The sequence below is a fragment of the Hypomesus nipponensis genome, chromosome 15, assembly GCF_054491055.1.
Source record: "Hypomesus nipponensis isolate SF chromosome 15, ASM5449105v1, whole genome shotgun sequence".
Classification (NCBI taxonomy): domain Eukaryota; kingdom Metazoa; phylum Chordata; class Actinopteri; order Osmeriformes; family Osmeridae; genus Hypomesus; species Hypomesus nipponensis.
In genome coordinates this window covers 4,347,531-4,368,829 of record NC_140375.1, presented here as the reverse complement: position 1 = coordinate 4,368,829, position 21,299 = coordinate 4,347,531, and the positions used below count along the sequence as shown (strand labels likewise).

Sequence of the window (21,299 nt, the reverse complement as noted above, 5' to 3'; positions counted from 1 at the left end):
ACTTGTTCCGGGAGTACAACGGTACTTAGGATTGGTTAGCTGGTCCCAATGTTAGTTTCCTCACGGATCACAATGACTCTTGCTTAGAGACTTGTTGCTCTCGTTTGTTAGTGGTAACTGATTTAAATTGTTGTACTCCCTGTGAAATCTCTTTTTTTACTGTTGCTTTCTTTTCTACAGGTACACTTGCACTTATAGCAATTCATGTTTTTTAATTGTAACTTGTTTAAATACATGCTCTTATGGTTCTTCCCTTTCGCACTTATTTTGGTTGTTCACAATATGTGCTTCATGTTTTTGCTATCCGCAATGTTTTTGGGCTATTTTGTTGTTATTATCAATGACCAATGCACTTTGTAGAGCTCTCTCTTGGAAGTCGCTTTGGATAAAAGCGTCTGCTAAATGAATAAATGTAAAAGACAAAACCCCATTTTGTTGTTGACATGAATTTAACATTGAGAGTGCTTATATAGGCCTATATGTAGTGGCAAAAGTATTTCAGCATTTTGCGAGCAGTTTACGCTAACTTTTTTCCAAAGGAGTACATGGACTCTTAAATTAACACTAGGAGCCCACAAATACATTTTTTAGCACATTAAACATTTTTCTGAGCTTTACAAACTATTTATGACGTATTTATACTGCATGTGAGTGTGTGTGTGTAGCCTACTAACATTGTGTCCTAACTGGATCGGACGCGACTAAAAGAAGTTTGATTGGCTTGTTTTCTGATGGAATGTCATAACTTCAGATGAGCGGCGCGACGCAGCCCTGTTTCTATTTATTTTTGGTTGCTTGCTATATTATGTCTTCAACCAAATTTTCCAAGTTAAGAACAGCACTGGGACTCAGCAAAGTTTGATGCAAAGTGTTTTATTGGTCCTCAAGGTGACAAAGATTCCCAAAAGAACGTGTGCAAGATCCCGTGATCAGACTGACATTTTCTTCCGACATTTCACTTATATATTTTCCCTTTATTATTTTGTGATATTTTGCTATTGGTACGATACTTGTTGGTCACAGATGCATTATTCATTCTTACCCAGTCCCTTGTCCTAGAGGATTCTGATTACAGTTGCTTTTTTACATAGACAATCCTCCCAGGTCAGACTGGTAGTACTGACCATGAACCGTGCAGCTGCAGATACTGATATAAGGCCATAACTACAACTAGTCTTCTCCCCCACTCCTCAGCTCCTAAGATCTTCACACTTTAGGCTTAATATCTTCTACCATTTAATGGTAATAATAATCAGTCAACATATGGTTTTGCATATGGTTTCCAGTAATAGAGCATATACTAAAAGAGGTGATTGAGTTTTGTTTTCAATCATATAAATCCATAATCAGTATCCATCTTCACAATTTCAACAGTGTGATGTTTTTTTCCACAACAACATGAAGTCATAGTAACTTTGTTAGTTTATATGATGTAACAGAAGAGAATTTGTGAATATTGCCAAAACCTGTAATTCAGTGTTCGCGTCAAGACGACACATTTGGCTGTCTTAAGACGACAGAAATTGCCGTCTTAACATGGCAATCAATCTTAAATTTAAATCTTTTTTTAAATAGGAATATGATATTGTATAGCTGAAGTTTTTTCTCAATAAGTAACCAGTAGCTTACAAAATACAGTTGTTAATAATGTCACTGCCAATTCATATTTAACCTTAATTATTACAAGATAGGTTGAATGGGGAATAGTTTTTTCTTTTGCAATGATCATTATCTGGTTTCCCCTCAGAAACAATTGAAGTGGTAGCACCCAATTGTAATCGTCTTAACAGTGCATGTCCATTACAGTAGAGCGGGCGGCGCGGAGCACAGTCTTGTCACATGTCTGATAGGGACTGGGTGTGCAGCCACATATGATTAGTTTCTCCCCTATCTTGAAACTGAAGGCTAGAAATGTTTACCATGACGAACGGTTGCTACGTTACAAGAAAAACAATCCAATTGGCCAACGCTGGCGTTTAACGCTCCTCATTTACATAAATTTGAGAATATTTCAGCTCACAACGCTCCGCTCCGCTCGCCTTCCCACAATGCACTACGCAAGCGTTAACGCCCGGTTTCATAGAAAATGAATTGGAAGCCGATCCTCCGCGCCACCCGCTCTGCTGTTGCGGACACACACTGTTACGCCCATAGACATAACAGAGCCTGTTTAAGGAGAGCCTTGCCACTCCCTATTAAACACCATTGTACCGAATTTGGCTGGAGTTCCACCAGAGTTCCACTTGGGGTGATCGCGAGCGAGTGCATGTTGAATGGGAGTCTATGGAGCTAAACGGCTAAATTTGTCTCTTTTGCCTGATTGTAGTTGAAAAATCTCCGATTTGATTGTAGTTTGTGCATGTTCAATATGGATTATAGGTCGAAAATTGAATGAACGAGTACTTATGTACTTTTGATTTCTTACATGGTGAGTCGTTGTTGCCCATAACACGCTAGCATTCTGCTACTGAATGCTGATTGGTTAGTGAAGGACTGATACGACCAGAGCTCCCGCTTGATGGCATCCGAAGCGGAATCAGAATGTCGGAACATTAGCAACATTAGCAACAACATTAGCAAGCCAAAACTCTTTCAAGCATGTGTATTGACAGGGAGAGCCTAACCTGTCAGCTGTGTTGTCGATGCCCTGAGAGAAAAAAGTAAGTGACCAGAGCTTGCCGTCAAGCAGTAGCTCTGGTCGTACGATGTGTATGACGTCAATGACCTTTTCCAAAGCTTTTTAGAACAGAAAGGCGACTTTCAAAAAATCTAAAACCTGGCAGTGTGTATTTTTTTTGCCTCCCCTTTCGAATTCAGAATTAATTCAAATTACTGGACAAAAAATTATATCCTGAGAAAAGTGGATTTTAGGGGTACCGCTCCATAGACCTCCATTCATTCTGCACTCGCTCGTTAGCGCCCTCACATGGAATTTCAACCAGTTCAGAACCCGGAAGTTTCCCGAGAGTGGCAGTTCTCTCTATATTAGACATTCTCTGGATATAATAAAGAGGTGACGCTGCATTGGCTGCTGGGCGCGAGAAATGCGGCCGCCATCTTGGAAAGGTCAAATTCCCAGTTGCGTAGCAGCAGAATAAACAAGATGCCGCAACACTGCGGCATATTCATGCTCTAATTGGCGAACCATCTTAAATAGGGCTCAGGGGATTACTTTTCACAAGTAATATTTACCATTACAGTACTATTTGTTGCATTTTGTAAATAGAATCTTACAAACGTTGAGAAATGTTTAGCAAGAATCTTTGATATTACTGTACTGAAATTGTAGCTAGCAAGCTAGCCTAGCCCCCTATGTTTACTGCACCGGCCGGTGTATACCCAGCTATGAACTGAGACTTGATATGTCATATTCCATAACACTGACTTAGATGACACAACTGACACAAGAATGCTATTGTAGAAATAAAACAGATATTACTGGAAAACATTGGCCAGCGCTTTTACACAAGTGGCACCGACTGTAGGCATCAGGGCAGTCGCTATAGTGGCTACTTGTACTTCTTCCACAATCGACCGAATAGGCCAAACATGGCACGTACATTTAGCTTATAGTTTATATAATCTAGCAAGTTCATGTTGTTTTTCCAAATTTCACAGAAAGCTGCTAAAATCGAGGCTAAACAGTGCTACTACTGTCATAGCTGCCTATCAAAAACGGCCAAGCCAGACACGTAATTCTTTGCTCAAATAACTCACGTCACTCCCACAAACAAATTCTTCGTAAGTAAAAAGTATCGACTTTTAATCGACAATATTGACAACACATTAAGAAACTTGTCTTTACTCATAATATCGTCTCCGATTTCAATTCGAAGCTGTGAATCTAACACAGAAGGCAATCTCCCATGGTCTCCGCTCTGGCTCCGCCTCGGAAAACAATGGCTCCCGTTGCTGACGATACATACCCCTCCCAGTAACCCCTAACCAATGACATGTACTTTGAGCTTAAGTTGTCATGAGTATCTGGCAGTTTTCAGAAATAAAATTGGCAATTGGACGGCAAAGATATTGACGCGGGAACCATGGGCATTTTAATGCCCATATTTGAATGGTCCGGCAGGAAAGGGTTTAAAGGAAAGGCCCACTATGAATATTAAAATACGCCGAAACATGTGGCCTGTATCATAGCTACATGTATGACCTTTGCAGCAAAAAAAACTGTGAAAATCCGTTTGGTATTCAGTGCGGTATGATTATATAAATGCGCTGACAGCTCATTGCTCTAACCAAACAGATTACACTGAGTGGAGCGATCGCACCTTTCCAAGATGGCGGCCCCACGTCTCGTCAGCGCCAGTAGGCAGTAGCATTCGATGCGGCGTCTATTCTTTATTATGGTCTATGGTTACGCCTGGGACACACTGGCTGCGAAGTGCCGGAAGCGCCACGATCGGTTACGAATGGCCGAAAGGCGGTTCGCACTAGACGTGCATTTCTTTGCGCCAGTCACCAAGCCTTTCACTTCTCTGATCTTTTTCACATTGAAAGCTGACATAAACATTGCATATGCTTTATTTCGGCTACTTGCTGATCCAACAGCCATCGCAACAGTATCCCAACGTAATGTGGGAATGCTTTGCCGGAGGCCATGGCCATGGGAATTAGGGGTGTGGAGGGTGCTGCAGCACCCCTTGCTGACATTTAAAATTAAATGACTTGACTCGTAGGCTATAGTCTTTGTAAAATAGACTACTTGCTGTGGTTCATACAACTCTATTGTAGGCCTATGCTATTCAACTTTGATGATTAACTCAGTTGTCAAGTCTCCGCTGGTTTGTGATTTAAGGTTTTGGTGTCTCTTTTGCTTGAGTGTATGCCAGCTTGTCTATCACGCTCTTGAACACACTATTTAGAAACAACTGACAAATATGTTGGCTTAACAGTCAAGGCAATCATCAATCAGGATATTTTTTCGGGGTAAACACATGGTTGGCCGTTCGTTAGCAGCGTAGTGAGGTTGGGTGCTAAGTCATAGTCTATAGCCTCCAACTAACATAGTAAAATCTTTATAACATGTATGCTTATCCAGATATATCATATAATATGGTGTGTCTTGCGAAAAAAATTGACCAGCTGCAGAGCACGAGCTGGTCGCTGCAGAGCGCGAGCCGGTCCAATTTGATAACATGGGCGCCTAAAGGAAAAAGGCTACGTTTCCAGGCGCTTCACAGCTAATTACGGCACTTCGCAGTTAGTGTGTCCCAGGCGTTATGGTGCGTGTCCACTACAGTGTAGTTAGTGTGGAGTTCGTATAATGTCATGGCAAAGTGTGAAGACTTGGGTTTGCGTACTCGCAATATCGATCAAAATATAACGTTTACACACATTAAGCAAAAATCCGATAAGCTGGCTAGATGGAGCTTGATGTTATCTACTATTCACACTAGTTCTGGCTCTTTTTTTTGCTGTGTTTTATTCAGAGTAAAAGATTAAATGTTACAGTAAGAGATTGGACGCAAACGCCACTAATAGTGTGCAACTCAGTCTCACAACAATGAAACACAACTTTTACACATATGATGCAAGACATCCAATACGTTATGTAGATGTTTTTTTTTTGTATTTTATTCAGGGTGAAAGATTAAATGTTACATTATGCCACTGGGCACTCAGGTTAACCAGTCGTGTACCGCCGATGGGGCACCAACCAACCACCAGGAGCACCAACAACATTGGCGAACCTGCGCCATGCCTCATTATTTTGGTTAAAATCTCTGTACGAATACAGAGACGTATCAAACAGGGCAGATGATCAGTTTGTCCTGCATTTTGAAACTGTGAAAGCTAGAAATGTTTACCATGACCAACGGTTGCTACCTTACAAGAAACACATAAACAAGACGATTACCATCGCTCAAGAAAATCTCTCCTCATTTACATAAAGTTGAGAAAATCTCAACTCGAATCGCTTGGATCGTGTCGCTACCCTCAATGCACCATGCAAGCGATTTGCTCTGTCAGGCCAAATAGTGTCCTAGGGCCACCAAATAGTGGTCCTTGGGCACCATGCAAGCGATTTTGGCTCTGTCAGGCCAAATAGTGTCCTTGGGCCAAATAGTGTCCTATACCTGACGTAACAATGCTTAAATATCTCAGGAATTTAAGGTCGGCATAGCGACGGACACGTCCTTGCTTCGAAACGGCATTGTGACGTCAGGTAGGACACTATTTGGCCCTTGGACACTATTTGGCCTGATAGCTCCACTGAAAATGAATGGAATTGCGTTGCTCGCTTCGCGTCACTGTAGTGGACACGCACTATTTGACATTCAAAATGATCATATAAAGATAAGATGGCCAAATATCTCATATTAACACAAATGCTAAATTACAAGTTTTGTATCGTTGAACCTATGACCAAATTCACACATTGACCCAAGCTTGAGAATTTGGGGGGTATTAATCCGAGCGCAAAATAATGTAATTAGTTTTGCTTCATGTCACATAAACATTACATTGGACTCATATTGTTATTCTGTGCAGTCAGACATTACTTTGTAAGTTTGTTATATGTGTGGTTGGTTTACTATGCAATTTAGTGGGGAAGTGAGACTCATAATGTCTCAAACCTAGCCAACTTTGCAATGGTTAGCTAGCTAGCTCTGAAAGTACTAGCTACAGTTTACACTTCCCTACAGTTTGGCATTTTACGTTGCCTATTATCATATCAACAGATAGCCCACTCTGTTTCATAAATTGAATTATATACGTTGTGAATTACAGTGACCACGAGTAGACTGCTCACCAAAAATGAGAACCCAAAATTTTAACCTAACAGATTTGGGCTGAAGTCCCAGAAGCCACCCCCTCGCTCCACCCATGGCCTATATCAATACTTTTTTCCAGTGTTGTTCACCTTTCTCTCTCTAACTGGACTGCATTATCACAGAAAACTCTACTGTGATGGCGCATGTAACCTGTGACATGTGGGGCTAGTAGTTTTTAAACGGGGGGTAAATAGATTAAGGTATTTTGTCATCTTCATCAGTTATGTACGGTGGCCCTGAAGTGCAAACCACACCCCCTAATATGAGTACATCCCCCAAATGAAAACACTCCCCCCAAATACGAGTCAACTCCCCCCAAATAGGATGACTCGCTCACCTCCCCCCAATACAAAGACACGCTCCCCCAAATGGGAAACAACATTACATTAACTCAAAAACAAATTACGTTAACTCAAAACGGAAAGGGTTGGTACTACACTTCGTCGCTGAATGGATGCAGTAACTAACAAGAAATAAGAAAGTGATCGACAGAAGTACAAAATGCAATAGCCTGACACAGTTACCTGCACCAGGAAATTTGTTTGGCTATTGAAGCATGTAGTAAATAGTAGGCTAGTTATGCAAAAGTATAAATTGCGTGTTAAACGTAAAAATCGATAGTCAAACAACCTGGTCCACGTAACTCTGTCATTATCATGAAGTTGATCTTTTTGGTTGGAAGAAAAGAAGAAACATGTTAACAATTCAAAGTCATGACTTGCACTACTCTTTATTTTAATCAGGGACATTCCTATGAAATAAACTTAGATATGCTGTTAATGTTTGTGGAAATTGTCACTTATAACGTGCATTGAAGGGACAAGTTTTAATGAGAACCGACCTTACTTGAAAGGAGTCACAGTACATGCGTGGTTTGTTTGTGTGTCATTGTGTGTACTGAGTGATAACACAACAACCTTTTTACATCAATGTAAAAGTGGAATCATGTCTGGGGTTTATCAAGAAAAAATAGGTGTTGTTTATTGTCAAGTTTTGTTCATTTTAACTAACAAGTTATCATGGGTTTTTGTTTATCTTACAATACATTAGCCTTCCCCTACTACACTTGTATCCATCCAGCAAGTGCAACAGAGCTAAATATAAATTAACTTTCACATAATTGTCCTTAATTCCATAAGATGTCTTAGCATCCTCAAGTGTTCTGGGCTTGCTGCTTATACAAAAATGTGTTACCTGTAAATCGTTTTCAGATTCATAAGGAGGTCATTTATACTGAAGTTGTGATTTACTGTAGTCATGAAGTTGTGTTATAAGCGCAGCTAGTTCAGGCAGGGCAATCGGGCAGCGCGTGTCATTAATTTTTTGGGGATGTAAGGCGTCATACTCCACCTTCCTTTACTCCGCCCATTACCACACCCATGTTAACAGCGTATATCCATTGGGCCACGTCTGATAAGGCGTCTTTAAAAGATGCGCGGATAGGCACACACACTCACACACTCAGCCATTTGTTGTATGATCAGTGCTGCTGCCACCCTCCACCATCCCCTTCTCCCCCATGCTGTCTGTATGTTCTGTCCGCCAGGGGGATTATATCTCTATTGCTCCCTGCCTAATATGTCATGTATGTGTTGCATTGAGGAGGCAGGGAGTGCTTCCCTAAGATCATCCACTCCGCCGAAGTAAATCTACATGTCCATGTCATGTAACAATAAATGTTCAAATCTAATACGTGATTGTCTTGACTGAAATACTGTAGTCATGAAAAAAATGACTACTACATTTGTATGAAACCTTGCTAATGTCTGTGCCACCCCTGTCAATAGGATCAGATGTGTGTAATTGTTTATGTACCTAACTAGGGTCTCATTCTCTCTAATCATGGTATATTATTTTCAATACTTTGCAGAATATTGGGAAGAAGATGACGTGCCAGGAATTCATCAGTAATCTTGAAGGGCTAAATGCAGGACAACATTTCCCTAGAGAGGTTCTTAAGGTGGGTCTTGTTTCCTTAGCTCATAACATTGTCTGACAATTGTTGTTATATGGTGATTGAGGGTCATGTCTTGAAATTTTTTGTAAGATCAGCAAGGCACTTTGCATGAGAAAGAAGAAACTTCTTTTGGACCTGCTAACACAAAAGTCTCCAAATATAAATATGATCTGATAAACCATCGAAGAAAACTTGTCTTTGTCCATATGGTGTCCATATTTGTACACTTGATATTCTGTGGGACTTTTAACTGCAGGCCTCACAGCCAAAAAAGCCTGGGGTATCCATAACATGACATACATATTATTTTAAATGCAGAGGTCAATGGTAATCAATGACAGGATTAATGACAATTAATGACAGTGTAAAGAATCTAGATTTTTTTCTAAAAATTGATTACTAGGCTTGGCAAAGTCATCAAAATGTAAAAAATCCCAAATGTTGTGAATTTTTGAAATGATACGTTTTTTTTTTATATATTCCTGGCATCATACGCACAGAGTAACACCTGTTTGGAGAATAGGTTTAATAGTCATGGAAATGTCATCAAAATCCATTGGTTAAAAGGGTGGGGAATCCCTTAATTACTACTTAAAGGCAGGGTAGGCAATGATAAGCACTTTTAGTCATATTTGCTGAAATAAACTTCACATCCTGATAGCAGCCAATAAATCTAAAGGCTTGACAGTAAAATGTAATCAATACAATATCTGTGGGCATGGCAGGACAGGTAATAAACACGACCAATCATTAAGGTTGGACTGGCACTAATGATTGGACAGCATTCGGACCGAATCTATGATTGGACAGGCTACTTCTGTCTGTACCTACCGCCTCCAGTAGTCAGGCAATGCGTTCATGTATTTTGGAGGAGTGGCTTTGAAGGGTGGGATCTTTTTTTTCCTTTTAAACTCAAGCTAAAATTGCTAGGTTTGCAAAACTTGCCTATCCTGCTTTTAAGTGGCTAGGAAAATATGTTCTAAAAGGAATTACATAAACCCATCAAATATTTTTTAAGGAAAAACTCTTTAGTACAGAATGCCAATAAAAGTGGTGTCATTCCTCTCTTAAGGGATATGTAGCTCAGTAAACCTGGTCATCTGTTAAAAAACGGTACTTTACCAGATTTCCTTAAGTTACGGAAGTTCTGAATGCCGGGTCTACCCGGTACCCATGCAGAGTTGGACGATGACAAGCATTGTTGCCAAAATATCTCAACAGAAGTCTCTCTGAAAAGTCACTAGATTTGTCTCTAGATGAGACTTTTTGTCACTAGGAAAGGCAAAAAAAGTTGCTAAATCTGGCGACAAAGTCGTTAAATTGGCAACACTGGACAAGCAACTAATGCTGCAGGGGCTCCACTAAAAACTGTCAACAAGAAAAGTGGAAGAGCCACGTACATGAAAGTACTTTGGGTGTGAGGCAGATGACAATGAGAACATCACTGATCACCAGAAACCAATTAGCAAACACCACTGTTCATGTCCTTTATGGTTTGCAGCTTACTGCAAATGATATACCTAATATTACCTATACCTAATTTTTCAAATATTCAGCCAATTTTGAATCGTGACCGTTTTAAATACGAAAAATGTAATTCCTTCTTGATTTTAATGATTGAGCACTCTGCTGGCTGCTCTTTTTCTGATATTCAACTAATTTGTCAAACAAATTCCTCTGAGGTTCATATAGTTTAACTTAACAGAAACAAGTTATACCTTAAAATGTAGGAAAACGTGTCCTCTTTCAACCAATGTAACTACTAAAGAGCTCACATTTACCGATTTTCAGCTTTGAGCCTTGAAGCGAGAGCAACCTTTCAAATTCTCTCACTAACTTCAATGGAGAGGTGGGTAAAATTCGCCAGACAATTTCGAAAGTAGACGTGTTTTTAAACTGCCGGTAGAGTCGTATTTCTGACCAAACAGACATATAAAGGACATGTCTGGTTTTGGGAGAGTCTTGGGTCTCGGAAAATATCCTCATTTTTTGGATTGGACGTACAGTTTTGCGTCTAGGTTAACTTGTTTGAGGTGTGGATTCCTGCTAAATTTGTGATTCTCTGCCCAGCTTGTTAGCGATCACTGCGCCATCACCGTGGCAACCAAACCAAACAGCCAACCAACCAAACAACCAACCAAACAGACACGCACCATGAAAGCAGAATTGGGTGACGTTTTTTGAAACTGCCAAAAGAATTGTATTTCTGACCGCACAGACACATAAAGGATATCAATGGTTTCGGCAGAGTCTTGGGTCTCTCGGATTGGACTACAGTTTTGTGTCTAGGTTAACTTGTTTGAGGTGTGGATTCTAGCTACATTTCTCATAATCGAGCTAGCGTGATGGCTCTCCATAACTAATAATGGTTCGAATTGTTTCCACAATCGACCAAATTGGCCAAACAGTATGTAGCTACATTAAGCTTAAAGTGTACATAATCTAGCTTGATCGTTTTTATTTTAGCAAGTTTTAGAGAAATCTGCAAAAATCGAGGCGCGACTGTCATAGCTGACCGTCATGAACAGCCAAACCAGGGCTGGGGTAGGTTAAGTGTTTGCTGCAGCTGGCGTTAATCCTACGAACAAACGCTTAGTAACTGGAAAGCAAATTACTTTTAATTGACGATATTGAACACAGATGATAAGTAACTTGTCTTTACTCTAAATATCTTCTCTGTTTTCAATTTGAAGTAGTAGATATACTTATGTAGGAAATTTTCCATTGCATCCTTTCTCTCTAGCTTCACACCTTCGGTTATTATTCAATCCTACGGTGTTAATACATATCACTTTGACACACTTGCAAGAAATGATCCGCTGGTTAGATGTAGCATGATCTTGTTATGACGATATGACTATTGTGAAGAAGGCCCGGTGGTGCGATTTTAATGTAGGTTGCTGTAAACACTTTGATTTGTTTGCTACGTGAGAGCCCCGTCAGCCTCCATTGACGATTGCGGCAGCAACAGCAGTGTTGTCGATCTGCGTCTGATGAGTATTTTCTTAATTTCGTACCAGGGTCAATTCTACCAAATTCTATCAAAATGGAGAGCAGTGTTTTAAAAATATGGCGATTGCGAAGACCGCCAGCGGGTCAACATATTTTTGTGATTTGTGTAAAACTTGGAATTTGATTGAGACTGCGTCTTGTTTTGACGTTAGCCTAGACTCGGCTCACCCACTGGCAGTGTGTAGTCAGGGCCAGGTTAAGGTCATCTGGGGCCCGGGGCAGAAGCCTTCCCGAGGCCCCCCCCCCCCCCGACACCGCAAACGTTTTTAAGTATATATATATATTATTATTACTATGATTTTTATCAATATATATTAGAGAGACTGATTGGTGATTAAATTATGACAGACAAAAATATTAGGATGTGATGTATTGTAATCTGTATGCATTGTAATCAGTCTTTCAAAGAGGGGAAGCTAATTTTCGGCCTACATCCTAAAAATGTTTTATTAATTGGCTTGTTCACTGGCTAGTTCACCTCTATGACAAGCCTAGCCTACGAATGAATTAATGAACGAACGATCTAACAAAACAATATTGATCAAGGAGGAAATGTGGAAATGAGGTTAAACAAGGAACGTGGTGTATAATTGTATGAAATGTATGATGAAAATTTGTTAGCAATTTCGCCAAGCAAATACCAAGAAATAGGTTGCTGCAGTTTGTCTTTTAACTACAGTTGCAAAATCCGCGATGGGATTGAGCTTGAATAGCTTCGGTGAATTTTTGTAGTACAAAATTACTGTCAATCAAAAGAAGACACAGTCTTTTGACAGATCCTCCAATCATCACTCGGAAGCGCAGCGTCCAGGCCAGCACACTCCTCCATTCACCCCCAGAGACGCTGAGCGTCCAGGGCGAGACATAATCGCAGCATTTGTCCAATGACCATCCAATCACCTTCATGCAAAGCCATTGTTGTCTTGCATGCTTTGATACCGGCAACGATACGTGACGCTAAGAGAACGTGCACTTCACTATGGGTGGGTAAATGCATAAAAAAAACAAAAAACATTTTTGTTCAGTTTTTTTTGCACAAACGCGGCCCTGTGTGTAGTAGTAGGCTACTGCCTTCAATGCCACAGCTATGGCTAAACTTTATTATGTCAAAAGAAACGTTCTCATTTCCGGCACTTTCAAACAATCAGTGTAGTGTGGCTAGCAACAGCAGCAAGCTTGCCTCTAGCAAACTTCTTTTGAATTAGCCATGTCCCCCTAAATTAATGTCTAACGTATTTACGTTTTGGGGGGCATATTTTCAGTTAACAGACGGTACTGTTTGAATCGCAATTCCATCTGAAATACTGCCAGTGACAACTATAGGTGCGTTCGACATGGGCTGCATGAAACGACCGGCGAGAGTGGCCGCTTGCAGTCGGGGAGGAGTTAACAACTCTGTGAAGTCGGATATTTCAGCTTCTCGTGGTTTGCTGCATTGAAGTCAGTCATGGCGATTAAGCGCTGTTTGCTTACTTTACTCTATTTATAATTAAAGGTAGTTTTTCCATTAGTGAAGAGGCGGAGTAAAACCCTTTCTTCCATACATATTTATTTCAATTCAACAGTTTGGTCCGGATTTGAGCAATGGCGAAACTGAAAGTGTCCGAATATTACACAACACGCGTCAAAGTTGTCGTGTGTGAGTCTGGCCAATCATGAAATTGCTGTGTCACTTGAACCGGCTACACAGCCGGCAGTTCTCGAAAATCGATGTCACGGTACTTTGATGGCGATGTCACAGTGATGTATCCTCGGTGCCGTCTCAAGTCGGACAAAAGGTCAAACCAGAATTCACTGTTTCAAGTCAGCCGCCTCCAGCGCCGCATAAAGTCGGGTCATGTCGAACGCACCTGTTGTTACAGTAGCTTGTTCCAAAGGGGGTTTTATGGGCGTATGTGAAGCCCTCTGTGACATTCTTGCGTGTAAAACGGGCTATACAAATACATTTGATTTGATTTGAGTTAGCTTGTTTCAAAGGCGGTTGGCTTTTTTTAAAGGGTGTTCTTAATGAATTATGCAATGAGTAGGCTAAATCAGGGCCTCAAGTTTTGAAGACAGGCAAGAGTGATTTCCTTAGCTAAGGTGAAACGTTAAGGGATTTACTACATTTAACGTGATTTTACAGCAGTAAAATTCGACCGTTTCCACAGTGACCGCGTTGTTAGGTTGTATCTAGTGCATCACCTTCGTAGCTAGAGATAGCTAGTAGCTAGCTTATAGACCTACGAAAAGAAGGCAAGAAAACCAAATTGGTCAGAGGAGGAAAATATTGTGCTTCTACAGGAATACAAAAAAGAAAGTGCATACTAAAACATAAATTTGATCCACAAATAACTGCAAATAAAAAACAACGTTTTTTGGAAACGTACGATTGTAGGACGAAATTGCATCGAAATTGCATCAAAAATAAACCTCAATAAGTTTGGTGACGCGGTCAATTCAAGAAATAAAAATATATGTTAGAGCTAGCTATGATAACTTGACTGTTATGTCCAAATAAGAGATAATCAATTTCAGGAGGGAGTCCAATGAAACAGGAGATATCAACTTTACTCATAGCATAGGTCTTGTTGCTACTCAGTAGCCTAACGTTTTTAAAAAGTGAGCGCTAGCCTACAGTACTTCTTAGGTAGCTAACTAGATCAAAATGAGATCAACAGTTACAGTACACTGCATTTACCGGTGTGAGTCTATACTATATTTATATTATAGCTACTTTATTTACAGCAGTAGCCGACGCATAAATAGTAGCTATTCATGTTTGGACTGCAGCACAGTAGCTTAACAGAGTGCCATAGGTGTGAGATGGGTTTATTTATCTCCATAAACGCAGCCATGTTGCGGTAAAGAATAAGTCAGAGGTACCTTAAGTTTTCTTCCTTATTTTGTTTGCTAAGGTCTTTCGTGCAATCCCTTAAGGGATTCCTTAAGTATAAGACGAAGTTAAGGAGAAAACCTTAAAAACTTAAGGGAACATTTAAGTAAACCTTAAGGAAAATACTTAAGGGTGCTTTGTGCAACCGATTATATTTTAAGGAAACCTTAACTCTGTCTTTAAGGAAAATCTTAACATAAGGTGTTTTGTGCAACCGGCCCCAGACCTTTAGGGGTGCTCAGCCCCAAATGAGAATGTGACATGAATACAGTGTTTTGCAAAAGTGCTAAACCCCCTTGCTAATAACAGGCATGCAAACAGATCAGGGGTGAAAAAGGTGAGAAGGATACAGCAAATCCCCCAACCCTCTAGGGGGGTCCGGGGGCATGTTCCCCTGGAAGAAAATGTATTAAATTTTAAAGTTAAACACATGAATCTGGTGCACTTTGAGAGCAAAATTAAGAGGCTACATCTATGTAGAATCTGTGCTCTTGTAAACAATGTCATGTTCTTTTAACCATAAAGACATTTTTTGTATAGCATTGGTTTCAGAGCCAGTTGTAAAGTTAGGAAGTATGGGTAAAATGCTGTGTTGGCCACGGCCATGAATCACGTAGGTTACCCATTTTGGTTGCAAAAGGTGAGGAGTTTGCATGCCTGTAAATAAATCCCTAATTTCTCTGGATAACAATTAACACATTTATGTATTATGCGAAATATTGAATACATCAAAAACTAAGGATGTCCCTTCATGAACTTTTTTTTATTTTATTTTTTTATTTTTTTAGGGGTAATGAGATTAAATTTAGCGGTGCCTGAGCACCCCTAAAAAGGGTCTAAATCGCCACTGCAGAGACTACTTGTTCTGAGCAGGTGTCAGTGAACAGGCTGTAAAACTGTTGGTTAAGTTACATACACTCATGAAAAACTGATGTTAATTGTCTGGGAAACATTTTCTAAGTTGTCATTGTTTGAAATACAATGTGTGGCGGGAGTGCGTGACAAAAGACCGAATGACTGTCACGCTCAATGCATGACACTTGAGAGCCCTTCTAAATGCTTGAACATATCACTAGAAGGGAAAACGGACCCACCTGCAACCGACGCGAGCAAGCACACCCTACAATTTCCCCAGAAATTGTACCCTCTCTAGTTATTATTATTATTACACATCTTCTTCCGCCACTGGAGTGTATGGCAGCCCCTAGAACCGTATGGTAAAAAATTGAGAAATTTGGCACACATTAAGCAAAGTCCCTTCTTTATTTACACCAAGTTTCATGTGTCCCATTGGAGCACTCTAGCGCCACCAACTGGTCAAAGTTGGACTTGTGTTTACACACATAACATTTGAACCATATGGCTAATTTTCAAAAATGAGGAACCGTTGGATTCCCTGGATCAAGACGGTCAACACACCCTATGGCGTCAGTCAAAAACGGCAACAAAGCAACCAAACAGGAAATTGGATCGGCCTCCATTTTTGAATATATTGAAAAACGTTTTTTCTCTACTCCTCCGAAACGTTGTCAAATCTTCACCAAGTTTGGCAGAGATTATCTTCAGACCAAGCCTCAAAAAATCTATCGCATGTTTTTTTGATTTTCGAAACCGTTTGCCCGCTACAGCCAATCAAAATGTGCCGTTCAGCCAGCAAACAGGAAGTTGGGTCGTATCTCAGCAAGTCTTTTATGGATTCAAACCAAACTTGCTGTGTGTACTCGTTACCCTCTTCTGAGGATGTCAAAAATGTTTTCTGGGTCATTTGACTGTTTGGCCCCTCCATTGCTGCTTGCAGCTATATTTATTATTATACTTATTCTGCCATAGGAGTCTATGGCAACTAGGGATGGAGATTTGAACTGATTTCACTATTCGAATAGTATCCAAAATTATTTTCAAATAACCGGATAATCTAATTTTTTTAATGCGGTTCCGTTATGTCATTAGCCTGACATGACGCAAAGCATACAGTCAACACAAACCACAACACATTCTGGCCATAATTTGGACTATTAAGATATTAGATTAAATAAGGGTTTATTGAAGAAAACAAATGAAAGATCATTTTAACAACATGACGAAAAGACGATGAACCACACAATGCAAACATAGCCGATTACGCTAGCTCTACGTGGCTGCTGGTTAATAAAAAAGCCACAAAACCATTAGCCATACGCATTTTTATTCAGTAAAATGAGCATATAAACATGCTCAGGGGAGAGGCAAGTACGAAGTCAATTTAGGCCGGCGTAGAATAGACCTGGAACTGAGGTTGCTGCGAGGTAGGCTACTGCTTAGCCAGGACACTATGCTTCTTGTTACGCCAAATGAAATGACACTCGCAGCAGAACGCAGGGTCATGTAGCCTACCCTTTGTGATGGTTATCATCATTTCTAACGTCACAACTATTAGAATTCTCAACACAACGCGACGTTTTTTCATTAAAAATAATTTTTTTATATAAAACTAAGCTCATAAGTATTTGGAAAAAAGTATTTGAATACTAACCTACTTTAGGATATCCGGATATTCGATTAACCACGCCCATCCCTAATGGCAGCCCATAGAACCCCTTGTGGGAAAGTTTTGACATTTGGCACAGTGATTGGGACAGTACAGAGGCTCTTGTCACCAAGTGTCATGCCAGTGTCTCAAGCACTATAGCGCCACCAATGGGGCAAAGTTGGAGGTGTGTTTACATATGTAACTTTTGAATCGTATGTCCTATTAATAAAAATGAGGTGCCTTTGGAATCCCTGGATCAAGACAAATTTAACAAACTTAATTGCGTCATTTCAGGTCATTTGGATTTTCCGCAATTTCCGGTTTATCAAAAAGCTTAGAAATGTTTCACAGGTCACAAATTGTGTTTAATCATCCCTAGATTTTGGACACATGATCTCCAGATCCCACAAAAGTCATGGAATGGATGTTTGATTCTTTAAATTGTTTGTCAGTTACAGCAAATCAAAGATGGCAACAAAGCCGCCAAAAAAGAACTGAGGTCATATCTCAGGGAATTCTTGCTGCAAACTTGGTACAGTGACTCGGGACCTCCTTCTGAGGATGTCCAAACAATTTGGTGTCACGTGACCACTGGGAGGGGCCACAGAAAGAAAAATGTGTTTTGGCCAATAAATTGATTTGTTTACATTAAATAAGGGATGTCTGACAAGTTTTAACTTGTGTTACCAGACAAATTGATGCAGCTGCCATTTTGAAATAATAATTATTGAAATAAGTTTTTCCGCTATTCCTCCTTTCAAAGTTTGTCCAATCTTCACTGTTTTTCACATAGATTATTTTCAGGAAGTCACAGCACTGACAATAGCTCACTTGCATAAGATGGTCTCCTGTGAAGTGCATGGTCATATGTTCAATTCCAGCCACAGCCTTCAAGTCTGTCATGATACTCATTATCTGTTTAGTGAAACAGGAATCCAGGTACATCACAGTAGCGGTCTAGCAGTATAGACAGCCACATTAGCGTGAAGTCAGTGTTGTAATGGATAAGACGGATGTGTTCAGATCAGAAGGTTGTAGGTTCGATCCCCAAGTCTGCCACATAATTTTGTATTCATAAAATTTGTAATAAATAAACAATAAACTATTTATTGTTCATTTACCTTTTAAACTTTTTCCAAATGTAACAAATCTTATATTCTACTCACTTGCTATGTAATGTGGTTACAGTACATCTAGTCGTTTTGGTTTACCAAATTATGTAGTGTTGCTCTCTTGTACTCTGCTCAGAAAATAGTTCAGGGTTGAGTTAGCAGGGCTGCCTAAGGGGCTCTGGGAATGGTTAGCACTGTCCACAGAATCTTTGACCACCATGTACTCCAAAGATGCAGTAGAGCTTATTTCTTAATATGTCCTGTAGTTCGAATTACACTTTAAGACATGTATTGGAAATAGTTATATACTTTATTATACTTCAGTACTTTACAATAATACTATATTTAAAGACATCCATTATCAGTTAAAATGGTTGTTTGTTGAGTACACTTTGTTCATAGTTAATTTGTAAGTGATCAGCCATATAGAAAAGAATACACACATTTAGTATTAAATTAGTACTTTCGAGTCTGGCGACTGTATTTTTCGGAAATAAAGCTGCGGTTTATAACCCGATTTTAAATTGTTCTTGTGGTGGTGAGGCTTATATTTTGAAGCGGCTAATAGAACATTTTTATAACAAAACAGGCTTCAAAATGTACTAATGAGAAGGCTAACAATCAAGACTAGCATGGTTGTAGCGTTGCTACAAGTATTATGCCAGCTAACAGCCCGGAAGCTAACTAAAGCTTGCTAGCTACCATTTCGGAAAAATAACTTCAGAAATCCGAAATATTTAGAACTCACGCGTCTAACAGAAAATATTAGTTAATTTCCGGGCAATAGAAAACATATATTATGCGCTTACTTTTGTTTTCAAAGTGTGTTGCAACGGCATATGCTATAAGATCGCCTATACTCGTGCATTGCTTGGTATCATTGTTCCCGTATCGGCATATATTCCAGTGTGGTTTATACTCAGTTTTACAAACACAAAGCTCCCATTCTGGTGGGGTGCGGTTTAGAAAAAATGCGTCTTATTTTCCAAAATATACTGTATTCATTATAAAAACTAACCCTTATGATCAGATCAGTTTCATGGTGTGCAAGACATTTGATCCAAACTTTCTGGATGGCTGGAGTTATACGTTCTGCTGATGCAAGGTTATTGGATTTTGATACAATCAATAAATCTTTGCATTCTTCTCAAATAAACAACGTTGTGATGGTTGCAACAATGTCTCCCATTGATAAGATGCCCATAATTGGCGCTGAGATCAATTCTATCCTTCTGCTCTTAAGCACAGCGTACTTAGGTGTGTATATGGACTTCATTGAGGTAGAAACAACAGTCTTAAACTGAATATGCCCAATTGGTAAACTATGTGGAAATTGATCTTCTTAGTCTAAAAATGATTTTCTAAGACCTCATTCATTTGTGTGCACTGTGTTCTCAGCCCAATGTGTGCTTGATCAACAAGGAAACAATTACACTATAGACCATAGAGAAGGCATTGGTGGATCCTGATGTGGCCCTGAACACACACCACAGCTGAAATATTATAAATTGAAGTGGCATGATTTTTTTATTAGAACAAGACAATGTTTTCAAAGGTCTGCATCCATGAACTACATGTGATTCTGATTCTTTCCTTGTCATCTCACCCTGCACACAATCCCAGGGGTTTGTTTTCCAGAATAATACTTCTAAAAAGTAAAAACTTACTTTTTGAAACGGTGACAGCTACAGCAAACATGTTTCCATGTAATCATACACCGATCTCAAAAAAAGGGTGCAATGACATTTTCTATTCCCATTCAATTTATTTAGCAACCATTTGTTTTAAGCATCTTAAACATACTAAAAGGTTCGTTTTGTAACAGGAGAAGCAATGTGTCTCTTTGCAATTGTTAAAGTTTATATTATGTATATATTAGTTGCTAAAATGTCCAGTAATTCTCTGGGATATTTTGTTCCATTGTCATGGCTAACTAAAGGCAACAATGTCAGTTAGAACAACTGCAGCTAATTAAGATATATACACTATAGAGGACTGTTGTTTGCCATGATGTGGTCAGATAGTTCAGGACAAAAATGTCTTATTTAGATGCTGCTAACCAATAATATGAGAAGCCAAATTTCTGAAGCAACACCATCACTGTCAGTCATTGACTGACTTTTTAAATCTGTAGTTAACTGCACAAACTTGGGCCAAAGTCACTGCGGTTTGTATTGCTCATTGGCAGGATTCTGGACAAACGCTAGCCTTCAGGGACTTTTCCCTCTCAGATCAAATTCTGAGTTACATCAGCTTAAACTGAATGTGCAAACCACAACAGCGGATGGCCTTCTTGCCTTGGTCAGGACAGGAGGACGCAGTAAGATCATTCTGCAATTGGAACAGCAGCATCCTTGATGTTGTTACCTCAGCTCTTTTTGGCAAAATGTGTTTACTTCGGTTATCTTCATTGTGCTGTATCTAACTATAATAAAGGAAGGAATCTCTGTATGTGTCTGTGCAGTGGTGGACTCAGGGTGTGGTGCCCCCACTCTAGCAAATTGCCCTCTTGGATGCCCCTATGGAAGATGAAACTTAGCATAGATTAAACATTCACTATCGATGTCCCTGCCTAAGCTGATATCAAACCGACGTACCTGAACTGTACATATAGTGGGTGAAGCAAGAAAACTTTGTATACTGCATTGTATTGCACACTTCTTGGCAAGCTTGGAAGAAAGAGGAAAATGATGAGTAGCTCTAATGAGGGGCTTGTGCCCCAATAGAGCTTGATGTCTTGCAACGCCCCTGTGTCTACCATATGCAACCGGTGCCCTTTTTATTTTTTTCACCCTTGCCCCTCATGTAGCTTGAGTCCGCCACTGTATCTGTGGTTTGCCCATCTCGAGATCCATTTATCTGATCGACTCCACACTTACATTTAGTCATTTAGCAGACGCTCTTATCCAGAGCGACTTACAGTACAGTACTTAAGTACAGGGACATTCCCCCCCCGAGGCAATTAGGGTGAAGTGCCTTGCCCAAGGACACACCATAATTTGGCACGTACTTGGCTAAATACAGACTTTTAATTGGAACAGTACTT

The 21,299-nt window shown here is 39.8% G+C and overlaps 1 protein-coding gene across 1 annotated transcript in view; it reads left to right on the top strand.

The window, feature by feature from the left end:
* Nucleotides 1-20,543, top strand: part of LOC146257098 (uncharacterized) — an 85,420-nt gene extending 64,877 nt beyond the window's left edge. The window contains exons 9-10 of the mRNA XM_084674867.1: nucleotides 8,659-8,748; nucleotides 20,442-20,543. Coding sequence (XP_084530993.1) covers nucleotides 8,659-8,748; nucleotides 20,442-20,516 — 165 coding nt within the window. The 3' untranslated portion in view covers nucleotides 20,517-20,543. The remainder of the gene's footprint in view (nucleotides 1-8,658; nucleotides 8,749-20,441) is intronic.
* Nucleotides 20,544-21,299: the final 756 nt, after the last annotated feature.